The sequence below is a fragment of the Frieseomelitta varia genome, unplaced genomic scaffold, assembly GCF_011392965.1.
Source record: "Frieseomelitta varia isolate USP_RPSP 00005682 unplaced genomic scaffold, Fvar_1.2 scaffold_215, whole genome shotgun sequence".
NCBI lineage: Eukaryota > Metazoa > Arthropoda > Insecta > Hymenoptera > Apidae > Frieseomelitta > Frieseomelitta varia.
The window spans coordinates 1,628,824-1,649,874 of NW_025109917.1; the positions used below are offsets into that span (position 1 = coordinate 1,628,824).

Below are 21,051 nucleotides of genomic sequence, written 5' to 3' on the forward strand. Positions count from 1 at the left end.
ATCATTCAACTTCAATTTATACGAATTCCAGGTCGTTGGTACTCTCGAGCAATCGCGCAAAGAACGCGGAGTATCAAGAAGCATTAGACTTCGCTTTTATTCAATTAATTGTCCAGCATATGTTACTTCGCAGTATTTGACCGACAGCATCTATGAATCTGCACAGAAGGAAATCAGAAAAAATGCTTTATTATTGGACACGATCTTCATATCCATTTTATATTTTAATACATTACAATTTTGGTATGGAATTACAGATTTGGTATGAAAATTTATTATAGTAAATTATAGTAAATTTTTTATACAACGCTTATACCAAATATGATTATACATATATATATAATTCAAGATTTGGTATATATCTGCAAATATAAAAAAAAAATAATGAGCATAAAGTTATCATATATCTACATATCAGATTTCCAGTTTGTTCCCACAGACGTTCGTTTCTTATGAAATTAGGTATTGAACTCATGCAAGTGTCTTTGTACGTTGTAAGTTGAGCTTGAAACAAATACAATGAAAATTATCATAAAATTTATCCTTGAAGCAAAATTTGATCCAACTGTTGAACGATCATTATCAAGTTCGACGAATCATTATTCTTGTGTGCTGTGGGTTCTTGTTACTTTCCTAAGATAAATATACATACATAATTATATTGACAGAAGCACATAGTATAGTACAACAATAAATCTGATGAACGTCAAGAATCAAATTTCACAATACATAGAACATACGTTATTTGACCGTATCTAAAATGTATCCTTTACAAACTATATTACTCTAAAGATTTTCATAGAGATTCACTTATTTTACGATTGGCTGTTAATAATAGGATACTTTAAACACTCATTAAGGAAGTGTTTAACGAATTTTACATAATATTCACTTATATTTGCTTTTTTTGATGAATATTTTGCTTCCTCTTTTTTATGAGGAAAAAAAAGAGATATGCTTATATAAATCTAGTAATTGTATTCTTTATAAAAATCATAGTTACTTATAATAGATTAATGCGACAGAATTAAATTGGTTTTCAAAACTTTTGTAGGATCAAGCAGTAACCGGCAATACGTTCTTCCAGTTATCCGTTTCCTCCGTTTATCCCTTTCTTTCTTTTACTATCTCTTTTTGGCTTTTTACGTATGTACGTGCATCGACCAATAATACGTGATGCACGTGCATTCATTCATAGAACGCTAACTTGGTTTTAAACCGTACGGTGTACAGTTTAGTCGTAATCAAGTAAGATGCGAATACCATGAGTGGCAACCGTGCAGACAAGATGACACGTATGCATAGTCGAATGTGCATTGCATAGTGTACGATTGCATTGGCTGTCAATTATTGACTGACATCCCATTCATTCTTATTACAGTGATCAATGGATGATTGCAATGCGATCAATCGTACTCTATGCTAAAAGTTAATCATTAATATAACTGATTAATCAAGCATTGTCGAAAAATTAAAAAAAACGTGTTAATATTTTATAGAAATTTTCACTCTAATACTTTGTGAAATAAACGTGCAAAAAATTAAAAACAAAATTGAATAATAAAGAATGATAATTTAAATATCTGTATGTACAAAAATATATAAAACATATGTATATATATGTAACAATAAAAATATACACGAAGTATCTAAAATAAAAGATTTCATGTAATTACAAAAATATAAATTTGCATAAAAATCCGCAATCTATGATGTGTCTATTCACGATTGTTATTGAAATGAAAAAAAAAAAATTTGTGGAGTACGAAATACAATCTATGCCGCAAGGCTTGCCGAAGGCTACACATAGAAAATATCGTATAATATTTAAAGTCTCAATACGTCTTAATGTTTAATAACACATAATCGCGTACCGAAGACACGTAGTCTTACCTAGTAATATTATTTCTGAACATTATTGAATGTTATACTTTCTATATTTCAGAAAGTTACCTCGCATTAACCGGATCAAGTATCAGAGATGGAATTACTTCCAATCAAAGCATCTATTCTCGAGCTCAGAACTTGTAGCAAATCGGAGCAATACATTTTATCATTTGTCGAAGAAGCAACAATTTTCCATCGCTGAGCATATTTTCACTCATCCCATTATAAAAATAGTTGGTTTATGTTAATTAGAAATAAGTAAAACACAGGAACATCAGAGAAAAGAATGGACTTTCTACATTGCAAAACATCGTTTGAAAAAAGGAAGTATCATACAAACATCGCGGCGAATTATTTAGTTGTTATTTACGAGGAACAATAAAATAACTGTGTTATTTGTGTATAATTTCCTAGATCGGCTGATCCACGTAAGTGAGCTTAATTTAAAGTCTCGAACGTTCACTTTTTTTTTTACGGACAAGTTTCAACTCAGTTTTCAAAATCAAGAAATATTACGCAATGAATATAATTTAATGAAAACTGCTCGCAGGTAAGAATGCAGCAATTAGTTTGCGAATGTTATAATTCTACAACTGCGGTCGTATACGTACATTGTGCACTATTAGAGGGAACACAACTTTTCCACTACGGAATATCCATGGAATTAATTATCCGCTGCATATGCTTTCTATGAACGAATAACTTGCACATGTTTATCAATATGAAAATATTCTGCAAATATTTAGAACGCTCTATCGTCAAAATTATTCCTGAAATGATTAATCTTGTAACTTATTAATTATAAACTAGGAATAACTTCTTTTTTGCATATGTATTAATGTCTAAAGACCTTTGAACATGTTCGTCATCAGACGCAATGAACGCAAAGTATAGAATGTAGAACCTTTTTTTGTAGTAACACCAGATGTGACGCTACTTTCACAGAAAAGTCAGCGTCACTGGTCTGCAATACCACAGGTTTCTAAGTAGAGTAGTAGTTCGTATTTTTAAAGATATGACGTATCCAACTAACAGTTAGTATATAGTATAGGATGGTGAATGGTAGAACGTTGATGTGATTGTCTAGTAACGAATAGACAGACTTATTTCCACGATTGGTGTCATCGGGATTATGGTCAAATAACGGCTGCAACCACCTTGGCACGAATTCTTAATTGAGGCGCAACTGGCGAAATCATTGTTCCCTCATAGATTCGTTATGCTCTAAAGAGAATTTTTTTATAACGTTCAATTTATACTATTACAAAAAGAAGATATAAGATATTTTCACTATTGATCTCAATCTTGATCTCAAGCTGTTAAATTTTTCAAACTAATTCAATTTTCGTTCGATAATTAAAATAGAAATGACTGGTAGAATATTTTTACGTAGAATCTGTTCATGTATGCATATAGCAGGCTATATTTTTTTATCAAGAATCTTTAACACCGTTCGAATTCATTTCAAAGGAAATGAAAGGATCAATATTTTTAGTAGAATTTAAATTTCTGAAATGAACGCGCGAATGACTGCCGCGACCTTGCACCAGGTTTTGAACATCTGAACATCTGCATAATTTGCATCGATCAATATTGCAGTGAATAATTGGTAGAATATTCTTGTTTTCGTGTACGTTCTATAACTTGCGTTTTTTTTTTAAATCTTATCAATGATTGATGAGTATTTAAAGAATTCATCATTGATAAAAATTATATAATTGAAGAACTGTTTAAGACTGGGTAAACATTTGTAAAATATCCGATTTTGTGAAAGAAAAGAACACGTTCAGAAAAGTTGATGGCTCGAAAGCATATTGAAAAATATTAAATAGTTTAAACACATTTCATTATTAGATCTTCAATCTTTCAATTATATTAATTTTAATTAATATTAGCGCAAAGTATTAATATGTGCATATATTGAAGGTGATGAGACATATATTATAAATAAACGATGATCAACATCAAATGATTCAGACTGTTTTAGTGCCAACATTTTATATTCCACCAAACACTAAATAAGTTGTCATCTATGACTCATGAAGAGAGTTACGCTATTTGAGTGTTTCCTTTCTCTTTTATTTCATCACAAATATCGCGAGTCTTGAATGCATAATAATATATAACTTTTAGTCAAACAATAAGTATTTTCTATCTAAAAATAGAAAATGTTTTAATTGTTAAACATTTTCTATTTTTGATAAATTGTATATTTAATACATAATATGCATCCTGAATGTCATATATAGTGTATAACATATAGTGTATCTATTAAATTAATTCACTTGTAATAGAAAGGATTATCACTTTATTTTAAAGATATTAACTAAATCTTTTTTATCGAAATTTCATCAATAATTATTTATGCACAAAATAAAATAATTATTTAATTATTACAAAATTATAAAATAAAATACTGTAACAGTTTTAATAATCTATTAATGTTTGAAAACATTTTTGTAGCAATAATTATAACAAGTTCTAATAAATTATTTATAATTGTAGTGTGTAATATTTAGTAATTTATATAACACATTAAATGCAAGAATATTATATATATTTCAAGATCTTTTTTTTTTCGTTTTCTATGAAAATAGCATAGACTTTCTTAGTTCATGCAACTTTTTGAGGCTTCCATTATTCGTAGGAAACTACCTACCTACCAACTGCACGTAATAAGCTTCTGACGTAGAACTTAACAATTACGCAAGGGAACTGCAATGATGCAACAGAAATCTTCACAAATTGTAAAATGCTTCATAATCGTTCTGCAATGATTGCAATACAGTTTTAATTTTTTCATTTCACATCAGTTTCAAAAAATATATAGAAATACATATATAGAATATTCTTACATAAAGTTTATAATAATTTTACATCAATAAATACGTAATTTAAAATAGGAGGAAGATACACACACAAGAAAAATAGTTCATTAATAAATATTTATATATTTATTATTTAATATATTTAATATTTAATATTTGTACATAGATATAAAAATCATCTACTAATGTTTTTTTCTATTATTTTTCTGACCTTTTCGATTTTTTCGGCCGTTTCTTTTACGTTTTTGTTCAAGCAATTTACGTGCCTTAAGAATTTGTTCTGGACGTTTCAATTCGTTATTCTTTTTGATCTTTTCCTTTATTTTCTGGTTGTGGCGTGCCCAATGTGTATTAGCCGTTGTTTGCACTGAAATATATAGAAAATAAATACATACATGATATACCTGCTTAAATAATAAACATCACTAAACTCAACTACATACACTTCTGCATCTGTGAAGGTTCCTCTTCACTATTATCGTCATTTGTAGCATCGATTTTGCTCTTTTCCTTCCAAGTCGAATAACGATTTGATTTGTAACTAGCAGGTATCCAAACTCCAGATTCTGTCCGTATTTTATTAACTTTTCGTTCCTTTAAAAAGACACATTTATTTAAAATATCTTGTTTCCTATGAATTCATTAATGATTTAAAATATATACATTATTAATAGTGATCATTTTCTTCTTTTTACGATCCCATTTTTTTATTTGCGCTTGTAATCGCTGGGATTCTTCATTATCAGCAGTTAAATCCATTTGTACTTTATCTGCTTCTGTATTAAAGGAATTAACTGCTAAACTGTAAAAATATATTTAAATATAATGTATGGTAAACAATGATTATTTTACTAAAAATTTACCCTTCTTCCGTATGTTTATCTGGAGCATAATATGGAATAAAAAATTCTTCGTCTCGTATTACTGATCGTTTTTTCTTTTTAGGTTTATATAAATCATCTAGATTTCTTTTCTTTGGAAGTACAACTTTATTAAATGCTGCATTTATTTCATCGGTTGTACTTGATGGAAAATCTACTTGTCTTGATAAATCTACAATATGCTATTAATTATTACATAAAAATTATATTAATAAAACTCGCATTAGCTGATTAAAATGTGCATTTACCTTCTGAATTTTTTTTAGCTTCTAATTCATCTGTCTTTCTGTGAAAATTTATAATATTTTCTTTATGTAACATACGTTTCTTTTTCATAACTTGATAATCAAGAGATGATGCCTTAGCTCCAATTTCAAATATTGTCTACAACAAATATTTAATAATTAGACATCATATAATTATAATATAACTGATACCGATTTTATGAATATACATACTCCTTGTGGTTTATAATTCACTATTTTTGATAGCAAGTTCGTGGTACTTAAAGAAACATTCGAATATTCTGGCATAACACCTGCTTCGCTGATGTGTAATTCCTTTATCCTTTTAATACTTTCTGATGAAGCTGCAGGCCGCGATCGAATATATTGTTTATATGCATTATCACAAACTTTTTCCATATTTCTCTATACACAAAATGTAAATATGAAATTATAAATAGTTGTTTCAATAAATATAATGAAATTACATACTAGATCTGTAGAACAATTATGCCAATTTATTAATTCTGTAAGTTCTTCTTCTATCATTGCTTGTGGCATTTTACCAACAAAACCGTTTGTATTTTCTATAGATCCAGATTCAGAAGCTCGTATAATACGTAAGGGACGTCCGAGAAAAAGATGTAAATCTAGCAAATAAGCATATTCGTCTGGACTTATAATATTGTATGCAGTACCAGCACGGCCTGCTCGTGCACAACGACCTATTACAATAAATCAATGTATAAATTTTTATACAATTTAAAACACAACTTGTTCACTTACCTACTCTATGTACAAAGAGCTTCGACTTCGCAGGGAAATTAAAATTGATTACGTTATCCAAATGAGGAATGTCTAAACCTCGAGCGGCAACATCTGTTACTATTAGAACTCGGACTTTACTAGTTTGAAATTTAGCTGCATTTATTTTTCGAGCTGACGGGTCCAAATTAGAATAGATATACGTGTTAGAAATTCCAGCTTTTTCTAATATCTATTGATAAGGTACAATAATTTTACAATCAAATTAATATACTACTTATAAATTGTAAGTTACATTGCCTACCTGATGAATATATTCAACATGATGTTGAGTTGCAGCAAATATTACCGTTTGAGAATCATTTTTAATAACGTTTTTTAACAAACATAATAACACTGCCAATTTTTCTTCTGGTCGACATATTGTAAATGAAAGTGTCAATTGTTCTGGTATTTTATTTTCTACATCTAAACGTAATAAAACAGGATCAGTTAATCCAGCTTTTGCAAAATCTACTAAAAGTTTAGGTAACGTTGCAGAAAATAATAATGTTTGTCTTGATTCTGGTAATCTGTTTGTAATCTCATTAATTTGTTCGCCAAAACCCATTTCAAATAATCTATAACATAATTTATATATGATATATGATATATCTACATATTAATATTACTTCATTTATAATATTATACTTGTATACTATGATGGAAAAGAATATAGAAATATATATTTTTACCTGTCAGCTTCATCAAAGACTACATATTGGATATTATTTAATTGTAAATCCATTTCTATACAGATATGTAGAAATCTGCCAGGTGTTGCTACTAGTATATCAGGATTTCCATGAATTGCACTAAACTGATTTTCCATACTATCACCTCCCAAAATGACAGCTGCTTTTAAGTCTGTAAATTTGCCTAATTCTTTTATGAATTTTAAAGTCTGTAATGCTAGTTCCCTAGTGGGTGATAAAATTAAAGCTCTAGCACCAGCTTTTGCTTGCCTTGTTTTAAGTTTTTCAAAGAGAGGAATTAAAAAACATGCAGTTTTTCCACTTCCTGTTCTAGCCATTGCTACTACATCACATCCTTCTAAAGCTAAAGGAATTGTCTATAAAAACATAATGTATATTATGATATGGAATAATATAGATATAAAAATAATGCTGATTTATCAGAAATTAAGCTATAAGAACAATTTATTATGAGACTTATATCATGTTTACCTTCCTTTGAATAGGTGTTGGTATTTTGTATCCTCGCTTTAATATTCCCTTCAATATAGGAAAACTAAGAGCCATGGATTGAAATCCTCCTGACTTTTTACATAATTTCTTTTTCATATTATTTATTTCTTTATCTTCATCATTATCGTTTTCTTCTTTTGGATCGACAAATCCCACAATACTTGTATCTTTCATTTTAAAGATGTATGGTTTGTTTTGACAGTAATGAGATAATAACCTTAAAATGCGTACACTTAGCACGTGGTTTCGTTTTACAAGTATATCTTTAAATTCAAATATTTTTAATTCAATTATTAAATATGAGACATATTATCAATTATTAATTCAATTATCAATTCAAATATTAAATATGAGATGTGTTAGAAACTGTTGCTCATGGTTATGTAAAAATTATTTTCACTTTACATTAAATTGGTAATTAGTACTTACTTCTATAAAACTCCGTATATATATATATATATATATATATTATAAAAAATTATTAAAAATTATTAATATTATTATTACATATTTATCATCTCATTCGGCAATATGTTCATATTCTTTTCAATTTCTTATTTAAATCAATGTACGTATGTACATGAAAATTGATTTTTTAATATTGGCAACACTTAATACTCCACCATGTTGTTTCTCCAAGAAATCGGCCATTTTCGTTAAGTCTGCGTTTTCTTCATAATTCAACATGAAGTAAGTGAATGTTTTTAGGAGATATATCCGACAAATTAAATGCAATCATTTAAAATTGTTGTAACATCTTCAAGAAATTATACCATTGAAGGATTTGTAATAAATATAATATTAATCTTTTCAGGATCGGTCTTTGTGCATACAGTGGATATAAAATATATCCCGGCCATGGTAAAACAATGGTGAAAGTGGATGGAAAAGTATGTTGAATAAAATTCAATTAAATTTGTTCATATTGATTGTAATATTATTAAGTTTTTATTATACATATAGTCACATCATAATTAAATAATATTAATTTATTTGTGTTCATATGACAACCATAACCTCTGTATATTTTCAGACATTCACTTTTCTAAATTCAAAATGTGAATCTGCACATTTAATGCGACGTAATCCAAGAAAAGTCACATGGACTGTATTATATAGGTATATTTATCTCTAGTATTTTATATATTTTTGAAGACAAGAAGTAATTATGAAATGTATAATTTAATGTTACAGACGAAAGCACAAGAAGGGGCAAGAAGAAGAACAAACGAAAAAGAGAACAAGACGTACTCAAAAATTCCAACGTGCTATTGTAGGTGCATCTCTTACTGATATTTTAGCAAAACGTAATATGAAACCAGAAATTCGTAAAGCACAAAGAGATCAAGCAATCAAGTAAGTATTGTTTCAACTGTTGTAGCTAACTCGTTTGTTCAAATTTGTATTGTAAAAACAAAATCACATTATAGACATCTGTTCCTTTAATATGATATTTTATATCGTGTTAGATTTCAGAATGTCTTAGAATAAATGAATTGCTTCACCCAGAATTGTAATATATTTTACACTGTCTGGTTTTTGCGGGTTCAAACAAATCTCATACTGTCAGTTACTCTTGTTATTGTTTAAAATATACGTGTCAAATTTTTTGTTTCAGAGCTGCGAAGGAACAGAAAAAAGCTGCAAAAGCATCAAAGAAAGCAGTTGCACCTCCTAAAGCAAAAACTCTACCAAAGCATAAAATTGCAAGAGTAACACAAAAATCAGCCCCACGTGTCGGAGGAAAACGATAAATTTCCGCATTGTATAAATAAAATGAAACTTTATATTTAAAAAATTTGTTTATTATTTTCCCACAAAAATTTTTTTTTCAATTATGAAGAACTAAGATCCAGTTTTTAAACTAACTACATATAACATAATAACATAACATAAATAAGCGTACCATTTTAATGTTGTTGAATTGATAAAACACTAATGGTAATTAATACGACATTTATTCAATTTTATAAGTTTACAAACTCAGTTTTATTTATTATGCTATTAATATTTTTATTTTTTTTTATTTAATTCTTTTTTTAACAACGATAATTTTGTTAAAGCTTCATCTCTCCATGCACGTCTTTCTTGAAGCTTTTCCAGCGGACACATAGCATTCAATTCATTACTAATCTTTTCCGCCATCTCGCCTTCAAATTTAGGAACTGGACCAAATGTCATACTCACATCGTAAATTGAATTTTTGTACGTTTCGCAGTATTTCTTCATCCCTGAAATGAAATAATTTAATAAATGTTACTCATGGCTTTTAAAATTACCATGAAATTTTTTATAAATAATGAAAGATTTTACCTTCAGCATTTAAATGCGCTGCCTCAAAAGCACCGAGGAATGCATATCGCATTCCAAGTCCTTCACTCATAACGGCATCTACGTCTTTAGCGCTTAAAATTCCATCTGCTACGAGTCTCCAAGCTTCATTTAAAATTGCATATCTAAACATATATTAATTTTTTTTTTTTATAAATATATGAACATTGATAAAAAGTAACAGATTTGAAATTGAAAGTTCATATTCTAAAAAAATTACATACTGTATCCGGTTAAGTGCAAAACCATCAATTTCTCTAGAAAATACAACAGGTGTTTGGCCTATTTCTGTCATAATAGCTTTTGTTTGTGATGGTATTTCAGCACGTGTCCAAGGAGCTGGGACAATTTCTACAAGTGGTACATAATATGGAGGATTTACCTATATTTAGAAGAATATGTATCTTTAGTTATTTCAAAAAAAGTATTTACATTAAAAATAAATATTTTTTTCCTATACATGTATATTAGAAAAAGATACATACTGGATGCGATACAATAATTTGTTCACGATGTTTTAACTTCTCGCTAAACAAGGATGGACGGAAAGTAGATGTTGAAGAAGACAAAATTACTTTATTATCAACTAATTTATCAAGTTCGTTGTAAACCTTAAGTTTTAATGGTAAATTTTCGGGAACACATTCTTGTATAAATTTTGCTCCCTTTACAACTTCGACTAAATTAGACGATCCTGTTAACAATTGATTGAATTAATTTCAATATGTTATATAGTTATATTAATTCGAATGTTAATTTTATGAACACAGTTAATTATACATATCTAGATGTATATTGCAACAAGTATGTATACGAACCTGTAATTAATTTAAATTGCTGGTCTGCGGTGAGTGAGCCTCTCAAAAGATCATCACTTTCAAGACGCTGCAATTGCTGTTGAATATCTTCGAGAGCACGATTGATTTGTTCTTTTACAATGTCATAAATAATTACTTCATATCCTACGCTGGCAAACAGCATTGCCCAACTGCGGCCGATAAGACCGCTAAAATAAATATTATATTATTATTTTATTTCAAATTAAATAAGTGTCTCCAATATTACTGTATTTTTTAATCTAGGATTTGTTGTTGTTAATTACGTTGTTTAAATAAGATTGATTAATTTTTAAGTTCGATATCTGTAGCTAGATATTAAATTTTATATAATTCTCTATTTATCGTTTAATTTTTCCACTGTTATCTTATCAAATTAGATTCAATTCAGGGCATCAGTAGTGTTTGATTTTTTAAATGAATTATCGTTTAAAAATATTTTGTAGATAAATTTTCTAGCTTTCTTTCTCGCAAATATTGTTTTTGCATATTTATTAAAAAAATATCGTACTTATATATTATTTGTTAATAAATTGTACATAATTATACATAATAATTTTGTTAATAAATGCGAAAATATTAAATGTGTATCAATGTTATAAAACTAGTTTAAAATGTATTTTAATGAAATTATTACTATATATTCTATGATGCATTCTAATGAAATTGAATTACAAGTAATTTTATAGTATTAAATGAAATTATCTAAAACATAATTATGTATAAATCATTATATATAATCACTATATTGTTTATTTGTTTTTAATAAATCTAAATATAAAGAAATAATGCTATTACGTTTTATTTATTCAAGTTTCATTACCTGCCAATTATACCAATTTTCTCGCCTTTAACTGACATTGCTGGATGTCTTTACTCTGTGAATTTTGTACTCGAAGTGTATGCAATGCCACAGATAACTTGCTTTTCTAATACATTTGTACACAAATATATACATATGTAATATCGTAAGATATCCCCACCATCGATGCAATAATTTTATGAAATCGAAGTTTACAGTAGCTCTTGTAAACTTACAATTTCGACATACATACTGTAGGCAATAATTTTACAAGACACTTCTTGTCGAGGACAAAGTGTATATTTTCGCGCTAGACTGACGTTCGACTTGGTGACGTTCTGCTGACGGACTGCTCCTCCGTGCACTCCTTTGGGTATATATTCCGCGGTCCGACCTTCGTCCGAATACCCTAGCTGTGGTTTATGACGGGCATCCGTCATAAACCTTGGGGACTTTACGGGCATCCGTCATAAACCTTGGGACCGGCACATGATCCTTAACCTTGAGTGGCCTCTTCTACCGAGTAGGCAAGGAAGTCTTCCCACGCCTAGAAACGAGCGGCGTGGCTAACATTCGCTCACAATACATAATATTTTTTTGTCATTATTGTGAATAAAAAAATATATTACTCCATTTAAAAAAGTAACCTTAAAATTTCCCGAAATTTCTTCCACTTGCAAATTGTTATTACCATATTATGACCTCTACTGAATGATTTTAATTTTATGTGTGTATGTATATGTAATATAGTATATATATATATATAATAAAAACAAAAAATACGCAATCATTTGTCATAATCAGTGAACAGATACGAATATTAAATGTTTTTAATATTATTTATAAAATTCGTATGAAAAATAACATAGAGTTGGGTCTTATAACAGCTTGCTACAATCCTTTCTTGTGGAAAACTTATATCTGAAAAATGATTAGTTATTTCGTAGGGGAAAAACCTACTGATCAAGGTTATATTGTGACATATTAATAGATAAGAAGTATTCATGTTCGCGGTGAGTACACGAACACTTAAGATAGCTAATCAAAACTCTTGTTGTTTCTTAAACTATTTTATCTTATTTAGTGTCCATAAATATTGTTATTTTATGTTGTTTAGTGTCCATAAATATCGTTATTCTTAAAAATTCTTATTATTATATTTGAATATTAGTTCTGATTATTTTTTAATAACGCACGATGCCTGAAGTTTATACAGCTTTTGAAAACGAGGACTTTTTCTCTTCTGGATATGGTAATTGTCAATTTACTTTTAATTTTAATATTTTAAATAAACTTGCAATATAAATTCATAATAGTAAATTTGATATAAAATTATAACTTGTATATGTGTGTGAGTGTGTATGTGTACATGTTATTTTTATAGAAAAATTTATTTGAAATCCATATATATATATATATATATATATATATATATATATATATATTTTTCTGTATAGAATTACAAGCAATGAACACTCGAGGTATTTACAGTCCAAGCAGTGGATCCCAAGAGACAGCAAGTGTTAGTTCATCTATGTCTGTATTGTCATCATTACATGATAATGAATTAACTGACATAACAGGTATAATATTTTTTATGATTTACAATTTTATTTTTATATTAAAATATATTGTATTTGTTTAAGTTATTGGAGATCCATATATAACAATCTTGGAACAACCTACAGAAAAATTTAGATTTCGGTACAAATCTGAAATGGTAGGAACACATGGAAGCTTAGTAGGATCAAATCGTAAGAATGTACCAACAGTACAAGTATGTATCTATAATCCCATTTTAAAAATTTGATATTGATAAAAGATATGATAAAGATATGATTTTAAACTTTTAAGTTATTTAAGTAATAATGTAAATAACTGTAATATTTTATTTAGTTACATAATTTTCTGGATCCTGCAGTAATACGATGTACATTAGTTACATCTGATGAAGGACTTTCCAGAATTCCTCATGCTCATAAATTAATCCGTAGAGATGGTGGTCAAGATTATGATGATCCACATTATATTACAGTGTCTGCTGAAACTGGATATACTGCAATGTATGTTATCAAATATCTTATGTGTGTTATATTTGTTATATTTTTTAGTTTTATAAATTTATATTCATTAATATTATTACTATTTTCTATTATTCATCATTAATATTATGTGGTATTCAGATTTCAGGGAATGGCAATTATACACACTGCAAAAAGGCATATTAGAGATGAGCTTATAAAAAAGATGAGACTAGAAGCTTTAGAGAAAAAGAAAAATACAAATATAAAGGCAATTCTTAATAGTAGAGAAGAAGCACAAGTATGTTAGTTTAATATTTTATTATTTGTATAAACTATATTATAGATGCTATTGATAATACTAATTAATACATAAAATTTTAAAAGTATAGATTAGATATAATTAAATATAATAAAGTCTTCTATATCTTTTTTTAATTAAGTGAACATTTTATTTTGAAGATTAAAGTTGATGCTGATCACTATCAAAAACATATGAATTTGAATAGTGTTGCACTTTGTTTTCAAGCATTTGTCACAAATCATTGTGGAGTAATGATACCAATAACAGAACCTGTATATTCACAAACTATTAATAATCTTAGTAAGTGAAAAATAATAATGTATTGAAATATACATTTTATATAAGGGAAGTAATTGAAAAAATATCTATAATTTAACAGAAAGTGCATTAACTGGCGAGCTTAAAATATGCAGAATGGATAAACTCACTAGTAGTGTTGAAGGAGGAGAAGAAATATTTATACTTGTAGAGAAAGTAGGAAAAAGTAATTATCAAACTAATATAAAAATTATTAAATTAATACAGAAAGTCGAGTTCAAATACTTCTAATATAATATTTTTCATTGCAGAAAATATCAGAATAAAATTTTTTGAATTAAATGAGGATGGTTGTGAAATTTGGAGTGCATATGGACGTTTTTCAGAATTGGATGTACATCATCAATATGCCATTGTATTCCGGTATAGTAGTATTAAAACAGGCTATCTTAATATCTTCTAATCATTAATTTTTATGTTTGATAATATTAGTATAATAAATGATATTAAGATAATCTATTTTTAATAGATCACTTTGTATTTGCATTTTATATTACGAACAAAATTTTAACTAATACTAAAGTATATAATAGTTTTTATATATTTATATACATATTTCTTTATAGAACTCCACCATACAAAGATCAAAATATTACTTTACCGAAAAACGTTTTTATACAGTTAGAACGACCATCTGATGGAGATTGCTCTGATGCAAGAAAGTTTACTTATAAACCAAGTGATAGAATTATAGGTAATACATATAAATATTAAGAAATGTGCAGATATTTGAAATTAAGGATTTATGTTAAGTCGGAATGCTGAAGATTTAAAAATATATAATATTATAAAATATATTTATAAATATGTCAAATTAGTATACTATAGTTAAATTTGGGTCGGGTAATGATCGAATCAGATTACAAGTACTTGAACATATGGAAGTACAAACTTGCAAAATCTTGACGTGATTCGATCCAATTTGACTGCAGATTGAAACATCTTTACATTCCTAATAATAATATATATATATATAATAAATTTAAAATAAAGATATTAAATGTTTAGGTAGAAAACGTCAACGAATATCTTATTCTGGGAGTTCGGAATTATCAAATATATTACCAAATACCAATTCCATTGGAAACGAGAATATATCAGAACTCTTAAATAATAGCAACAGCCACGAATTATCTAAAGAAATAAAAAAAATATTGTCTGAAGGTACTACAACGCCAGTATGCAAAGATTTTCTCAGTGATATAGATGTTGATAGTAAGTACGCAATACTTCTACATATAATACATATAATTTCAAAAGTGTATTTATCGTGCTGGCAGAGATACTCACGATTTTGCGGATACTCTTAACATTTTATTTCGCGTATGCAAAATAATTTCTGTCATACAATCTTTTTTCTTCTGGATTGAATTCATTGTAAAATTTTAATTGCATTTTTTTATAGATTATTTAAAATTATTATTAAATAGTGAAGAGAATATGCTAGGCACTGACGGCCCATCAATTGTACAAGTATATATTTCTTTTATTTTCTCTTTATATTAATTTATCTGGAAAATGTTTTTAATTTAATAATTAATGTGAATATTTTTTTTATTAGTACCAAGATGATGTAATGTTTGCTAAAAATATACTTACTGAAATTATGCAATGTATGAAAATGGATGCGAAAAATATGGAGGAATATATCCAGAAATTACTTAAAGATCGATCGACATATGGGGATTCCCCATTACATTCAGCACTTCGATATGGTCAACATAATATTGTCAAATATCTTTTAATGTTATTATGTACTAATAAGGATTGTAAGACGCTAATTAATAGTCAAAATAGTTCTGGAAAAGTAAATATATTTTTTGAAATATTTTTGCATTTATTTTGAATTAATTTATTATAAATTAGAATATTTAAGAAATTTAATGTAAAAAATATAATATTTAAGAAATTTAATGTAAAAAATATAATTTGGATATAATATTTTGTTCAGACTCCACTGCATTATGCTGTTTTACAAAATCAACCTGAAATTACAAAAGCATTACTTATGCTTGGAGCTGATCCTAATCGAACAGATGATCACGGATTTTCTCCATTACATGTAGCAGTAAAAAGTAAGTTAAATCATTAAAAAATGAAACTGAAAATTAAATAGATTTTAATAGACTAACTAAAATAATTTCTATCTATAATTTCTATTAATAGACTAACTAAAGTAATTTACTATTAATAGACTAACTAAAATAATTTACTATTACAATTTTTTACCTCATATTTTACAATTAATCTATTTATTAATTTATTAATAAAAATAGAACTAATGTCTAAAAAATTTAAGAAAGTGTTGAAATACCTACAAATTATTTTAATATAACATATTTCAGTATCTGATGCTGGTGCATGTGTTGATGTATTATTATCTGAAAAAGGAATAAATATTGAAGCATATAATGATGCTGGATGGACGGCATTGCATCTTGCAACCAAAGCAGGATCCTATGATGCAGTATGTTCACTTGTTCATGCTGGTGCAAATGTAAATAATACTGATATGTCTTATGGTCGAACTGCATTGCATATAGCTGTTGAAGGTGGACATAAAAAGATAGTTGAATATTTACTTAAAAAGGTATGTTACTCATTATCTTATTATAAGTATATAATCAGGATTATTATATATATTTATATATTATTATTTACATATTATTATATATTTTTAATTTAATTTTATTATTACAGACAAATATATCAGTAAATAAAAGAAATTTTAGTGGAAACACTGCATTACATACTGCAGTTGTACATACGGGGACACGAGCAAAAGAACTATGTGCATTATTAATACAACATGGTGCAGATCCATATATTCAAAATCATAATCGAGAGTCAAATGATGTAAATTACTTCTTTTTGTAAAAATATTTTATTGTCCAATTTTTGATGCTTTGAATATAATACATGTTATAATATTTCTTATTTAATTTTTTCATTAGGTGAATAAAAAGAAGGAATCACATGTCAATGTAAAAGTCGAAGTGCATTCAGAAGATGAAAATATAGAAGGAGCGATTGGACAATCATCATTTGATTTAGCTATGAATAAACCAGATGTAATTATTATTTTATTTAAATATGTGTGAAAACATTAATTTGAAGATTACGTATTATACAGTTACAATAAATTGTTTAATCATACATTTTTTACAGATTTTACAAGTTTTTAATGGTCAATCTGAGAAAACTACAAATAAAATGTGTTTAGTTACTACAAAATTAGAATTAAAACATGAAGATTTAGAAACAAATTGGTTAAACAATGAGCACAAAGAAAAATTATCTATCCTATTAGATAAAACGCAAGGATGGCAAAAACTTGCAAAACAATTAAATATTGAGTACTTGTTACAAACATTTCAACATAATTCGATAAGTCCTTCATTAGGCCTTTTAAATTACATCGATGTAAGTTACATATTTTACTATTATGAGATTATTGAAATTTTATTATTAATGTTTTGATTCATAAGAGGTATAAAAAAACTTTTTTTAGGTGGAGGCAATCCTATCCCTTATGGATATGCAAACAGTATTAAGAGAAATTGGAGAGGAAGAAGCAGCAGATTACATAAATGAAATTTCATCTATTTGTTCATAGAATACATCCATTTATTTCTATTTATTTCTAAATGCATTTTTCGTTATTCTAAATTAGAGCTAGTATCTTTACCCAAATACCCATGAAATATCCGGATAAAATAAAAATTACTCGGATAAAATATCCAGGTGTCCTACAGGTAATTCAAGTACCTAGTATAAGTACCTTATAAGTAACAGTTTTATTCTAAATAGATTTTGAATGTATTTCATCAAAAATTGCGTTGATACATATGTACTCAAATTTTCAATTTTTCAAAAACAAAGTATCTTACAAAAAAATTTTATTCTACAACATAAGAAATTATGTATCTGCTTTTATATATTATTCGTATATTTTCATAGTATTATGTATATAATCTGTGTAGATAATACATTATAATGATTTATATATGTAATATACATTAAAATCACATAAAATATGTATATATAAATATATTTTTTAATTTTATGATATATAATTAAATTCACTTAAATAAAATGAGTTTTTAATTATATACAAATATGAAGTATTTAAAAATGTAATTATGTTTGTTTTTTATTATAAAAATTTAAAAATTTAATTATGTTTATTTTTTATTATAAAATTTATATCGAATTTTTCTGTATTAAAATCATTTTTTTTCTGTAATAAAAAGTTATAATTTATGATTTATTTTGTTTTGTAGCGCAATACAGATAATATTGATATACGTAATTAAACATTAGTGTATTTTTTATCGCACATTCCAACCTATAAAATGATAGATTATATAGCTTAAAAATTTCAGTTTTATTGATCTTGAAAAATTTATTATGGTGCATAACTGAATTTTTGAAGATATCTTGTTTGCTTACATATTTATGTTCAAGATAGAAGCTGTCGTTTTTTTTTTTTTTTTTTTTTTTTTTTTTTTAATAAAGTATGTAATAGTATATATTTAAATATGAAACTCGCACAAAACAGCTGTTACGTATAATACTGTTCATTTGTGTACGAAAAAAATTTCTTGATACTTCCGTGACTGTATTATATTATTTGTTTTTTAATTTTAAATATTAATACTACTTATGTCATAATTATCAAACGTAGATGTTGAAATGAATCATGCATTTACGAGAAGCGAATCGTTTTTAGTTTTATGAAAAAATATCGTGTTGATTTAGGATAATAATACTAAATATAAAATACTATTTCTTTAAATAATAATTCGAAACAGAAAATGGATAAGTTGAGGAGAGCTTTAAGTGGCAATGAGCAATGTGATGAAGAAAGTGGTATTATTACTCAGGTAATTAATGTCATATAATTTTTAATGTACACATAATACATTATTTTGTTCATGCGAAATTATTATTTTAAATGCATACAATTTTTAATGGAAGACTGATGTGGATTTTATGGTAAGCTTATACATTTAAAAAGGATATACTATTACATATATTTTCAATAACTATATGTATCAACAACTGGAGAAATTTTTAATACAAGACAAATTGTATGAATTTTTATTTCTAGGTTATGGATCAAACTACGTTAAGTTGGTCTACTCGAATAAAAGGTTTTGCTATTTGTTTTATTGTTGGTATTCTCTGCTCCTTCCTTGGATCCTTTGCCTTATTTTTACACAAAGGACTTACAGTATTTGCCGTATTTTACACACTAGGCAATATCATCTCATTAGCAAGGTAGAATAATATATTGAAATTCAATATCACATATATTCAATAATAGGTATTTATGTCAACATATGTTTTCTTTCTTAAAAGATATCTATTCATCTGTTTCTTCACAGAAGTATCATAAAAATAAATTCAGTAAATTCAGTAAATTCATTAATAAAGTATAACAAGAATTGTAAAGATATTTTAACATAGATTCAATGTAATGATTTTCCCAACAATCCTTTATTTTATTGTAATTTTATATTTTTATTTATGAAATTCATAATTGAGTATGTATGTTTTTGTGTTAAAAGCAAAATATTTTTTATTTTATTCATAGCACATGTTTTCTAATGGGTCCATTCAATCAATTTAAGAAGATGTTTGCACCAACAAGAGTGATTGCAACTGTTTTAGTATTTATAACAATTGCAATGACATTATTTGCAGCGTTACATGTAAGTAATATTGTAAAATTTGCAATATATGGCTATTATTTCAATGGCATAATATTCGATTTAATTAACACGCATATTTATAGCTGAAGAATGCTGGATTGGCTCTTATATTTATAATTATTCAATCATTGGCAATGACTTGGTATTCTTTATCTTATATTCCTTATGCACGTGATGCTGTTAAAAAAACACTGGAGTCATGTATCACATAAAGAACCATACAAAGCATATAATAAAATCTGTAACTTAATTAAAATAATAAAATTGTATACTGTTATTTTATGTTACACAAGTTATGAACTGAATAATAATACTTAAAACAATTAATATTAATCAAATAGAAATTAACAGTTACAATATGTATATCTTATACGATCGAATGTTTTTGCGTATGTAATGTTTTATAATATTATTGTAAGTAGAGGAATTTATTAAGTTTATACAAAATATGTAATATTCTTATATTATCTTTTTTATAATGTTATAATTATGTAATCTTTGTACAGTATTAATAATTTTATATATTAAATAGAAATAAAATTATTTAATATGATTTTTATCTTGTATTTATTTATATGTTGTATATTCGCATTTTGTATAATGTGATGTTGAATCACTACATATAATTTTTTAAAATTTGTTTTCTAATTTCAATAATAAATATTAAAAGGCGATAAAAGACAGAGCATTACGATACTAGTAAAATATTTCGTTATCATTATTAATTTTGTTAAGTAAGATTTACATTTTGATGTTTTGAAAGTATTGATTAATAACACTAAAAGTTAAATAAATTATTTTAGAAATTAATATTAGTTTAATATTAAAAAATAATATAAGATTCATGAACGTAAATGGTATTTCGACTAGTTCATTTTAATTTAAAAATT

General features: G+C 26.6%; 5 protein-coding genes and 1 non-coding gene across 11 annotated transcripts; 4 read left to right on the forward strand and 2 right to left on the reverse strand.

Annotated features, from left to right (window-relative positions):
- The first annotated feature begins 2,236 nt into the window (after nt 1–2,236).
- LOC122527329 (nuclear factor NF-kappa-B p105 subunit) lies at nt 2,237–18,080 on the forward strand. 4 transcript variants are annotated; one of them, XM_043651408.1, is made up of 19 exons: nt 2,237–2,248; nt 12,973–13,053; nt 13,259–13,384; nt 13,448–13,578; nt 13,698–13,864; nt 13,985–14,123; nt 14,285–14,426; nt 14,506–14,610; nt 14,696–14,807; nt 15,011–15,138; nt 15,453–15,659; nt 15,850–15,917; nt 16,006–16,251; nt 16,396–16,519; nt 16,790–17,034; nt 17,145–17,300; nt 17,399–17,515; nt 17,613–17,867; nt 17,956–18,080. In XM_043651408.1, the coding sequence occupies exons 2-19, from the start codon at nt 12,999–13,001 to the stop codon at nt 18,058–18,060; spliced, it is 2,628 nt and encodes an 875-aa protein (XP_043507343.1). In that variant the 5' UTR covers nt 2,237–2,248; nt 12,973–12,998; the 3' UTR covers nt 18,061–18,080. The 4 variants fall into 4 exon arrangements, with proteins under 4 accessions (XP_043507343.1, XP_043507344.1, XP_043507345.1 ...); XM_043651409.1 differs by lacking the exon at nt 2,237–2,248 and adding an exon at nt 12,624–12,814 and having other exon boundaries at nt 12,990–13,053; XM_043651410.1 differs by lacking the exons at nt 2,237–2,248; nt 12,973–13,053 and adding an exon at nt 12,625–12,814.
- LOC122527331 (ATP-dependent RNA helicase DDX54) lies at nt 4,815–8,332 on the reverse strand. Of its 2 annotated transcripts, XM_043651412.1 has the most exons (12): nt 8,262–8,332; nt 7,812–8,049; nt 7,320–7,696; nt 6,890–7,205; nt 6,607–6,817; nt 6,313–6,545; nt 6,055–6,246; nt 5,845–5,980; nt 5,579–5,768; nt 5,379–5,517; nt 5,159–5,309; nt 4,815–5,082 (listed from the first exon to the last, which is right to left on the reverse strand). In XM_043651412.1, the coding sequence occupies exons 2-12, from the start codon at nt 8,004–8,006 to the stop codon at nt 4,898–4,900; spliced, it is 2,325 nt and encodes a 774-aa protein (XP_043507347.1). In that variant the 5' UTR covers nt 8,007–8,049; nt 8,262–8,332; the 3' UTR covers nt 4,815–4,897. The 2 variants fall into 2 exon arrangements, with proteins under 2 accessions (XP_043507347.1, XP_043507346.1); XM_043651411.1 differs by lacking the exon at nt 8,262–8,332 and having other exon boundaries at nt 7,812–8,143.
- LOC122527341 (60S ribosomal protein L24) lies at nt 8,388–9,630 on the forward strand. The gene is made up of 5 exons (XM_043651427.1): nt 8,388–8,522; nt 8,647–8,722; nt 8,866–8,951; nt 9,027–9,188; nt 9,451–9,630. Exons 1-5 carry the CDS (start codon nt 8,518–8,520, stop codon nt 9,584–9,586), a joined length of 465 nt encoding a protein of 154 aa, XP_043507362.1. The 5' UTR covers nt 8,388–8,517; the 3' UTR covers nt 9,587–9,630.
- Nucleotides 9,261–9,389, forward strand: LOC122527364. The gene has a single exon (XR_006306329.1). It is a non-coding gene; the product is annotated as a small nucleolar RNA SNORA79 (small nucleolar RNA).
- Nucleotides 9,841–12,129, reverse strand: LOC122527338 (lambda-crystallin homolog). The gene is made up of 6 exons (XM_043651422.1): nt 11,823–12,129; nt 10,982–11,169; nt 10,649–10,857; nt 10,388–10,545; nt 10,146–10,288; nt 9,841–10,063 (listed from the first exon to the last, which is right to left on the reverse strand). Exons 1-6 carry the CDS (start codon nt 11,858–11,860, stop codon nt 9,846–9,848), a joined length of 954 nt encoding a protein of 317 aa, XP_043507357.1. The 5' UTR covers nt 11,861–12,129; the 3' UTR covers nt 9,841–9,845.
- A 910-nt stretch (nt 18,081–18,990) lies between the features above and the next one.
- Nucleotides 18,991–20,411, forward strand: LOC122527350 (vesicle transport protein SFT2B). Of its 2 annotated transcripts, XM_043651447.1 has the most exons (5): nt 18,991–19,330; nt 19,425–19,442; nt 19,558–19,727; nt 20,044–20,161; nt 20,245–20,411. In XM_043651447.1, exons 1-5 carry the CDS (start codon nt 19,262–19,264, stop codon nt 20,371–20,373), a joined length of 504 nt encoding a protein of 167 aa, XP_043507382.1. In that variant the 5' UTR covers nt 18,991–19,261; the 3' UTR covers nt 20,374–20,411. The 2 variants fall into 2 exon arrangements, with proteins under 2 accessions (XP_043507382.1, XP_043507383.1); XM_043651448.1 differs by lacking the exon at nt 19,425–19,442.
- The last annotated feature ends 640 nt before the right edge of the window (nt 20,412–21,051 follow it).

Bases quoted from the DNA above. Each gene is read 5' to 3' on its own strand.
- LOC122527341 (XM_043651427.1), top strand. The intron at 8,952-9,026 runs GTATATTTATCT...TTAATGTTACAG, and splicing joins ACATGGACTGTATTATATAG to ACGAAAGCACAAGAAGGGGC. The intron at 9,189-9,450 runs GTAAGTATTGTT...TTTTTGTTTCAG, and splicing joins CAAAGAGATCAAGCAATCAA to AGCTGCGAAGGAACAGAAAA.
- LOC122527329 (XM_043651408.1), top strand. From the start codon at position 12,999: ATGCCTGAAGTTTATACAGCTTTTGAAAACGAGGACTTTTTCTCTTCT. The intron at 13,579-13,697 runs GTATGTATCTAT...TATTTTATTTAG, and splicing joins AGAATGTACCAACAGTACAA to TTACATAATTTTCTGGATCC. The intron at 15,660-15,849 runs GTAAGTACGCAA...ATTTTTTTATAG, and splicing joins CAGTGATATAGATGTTGATA to ATTATTTAAAATTATTATTA.
- LOC122527331 (XM_043651412.1), bottom strand. From the start codon at position 8,006: ATGAAAGATACAAGTATTGTGGGATTTGTCGATCCAAAAGAAGAAAAC. The intron at 6,546-6,606 runs GTAAGTGAACAA...TTATTGTAATAG, and splicing joins GCTCTTTGTACATAGAGTAG to GTCGTTGTGCACGAGCAGGC. The intron at 5,769-5,844 runs GTAAATGCACAT...AGCATATTGTAG, and splicing joins AGCTAAAAAAAATTCAGAAG to ATTTATCAAGACAAGTAGAT.
- LOC122527350 (XM_043651447.1), top strand. From the start codon at position 19,262: ATGGATAAGTTGAGGAGAGCTTTAAGTGGCAATGAGCAATGTGATGAA. The intron at 19,728-20,043 runs GTAGAATAATAT...TTTTATTCATAG, and splicing joins AATATCATCTCATTAGCAAG to CACATGTTTTCTAATGGGTC. The intron at 20,162-20,244 runs GTAAGTAATATT...GCATATTTATAG, and splicing joins CATTATTTGCAGCGTTACAT to CTGAAGAATGCTGGATTGGC.
- LOC122527338 (XM_043651422.1), bottom strand. From the start codon at position 11,860: ATGTCAGTTAAAGGCGAGAAAATTGGTATAATTGGCAG. The intron at 11,170-11,822 runs GTAATGAAACTT...TATTTATTTTAG, and splicing joins AAAATTGGTATAATTGGCAG to CGGTCTTATCGGCCGCAGTT. The intron at 10,858-10,981 runs GTTCGTATACAT...AATTGTTAACAG, and splicing joins GCAATTTAAATTAATTACAG to GATCGTCTAATTTAGTCGAA.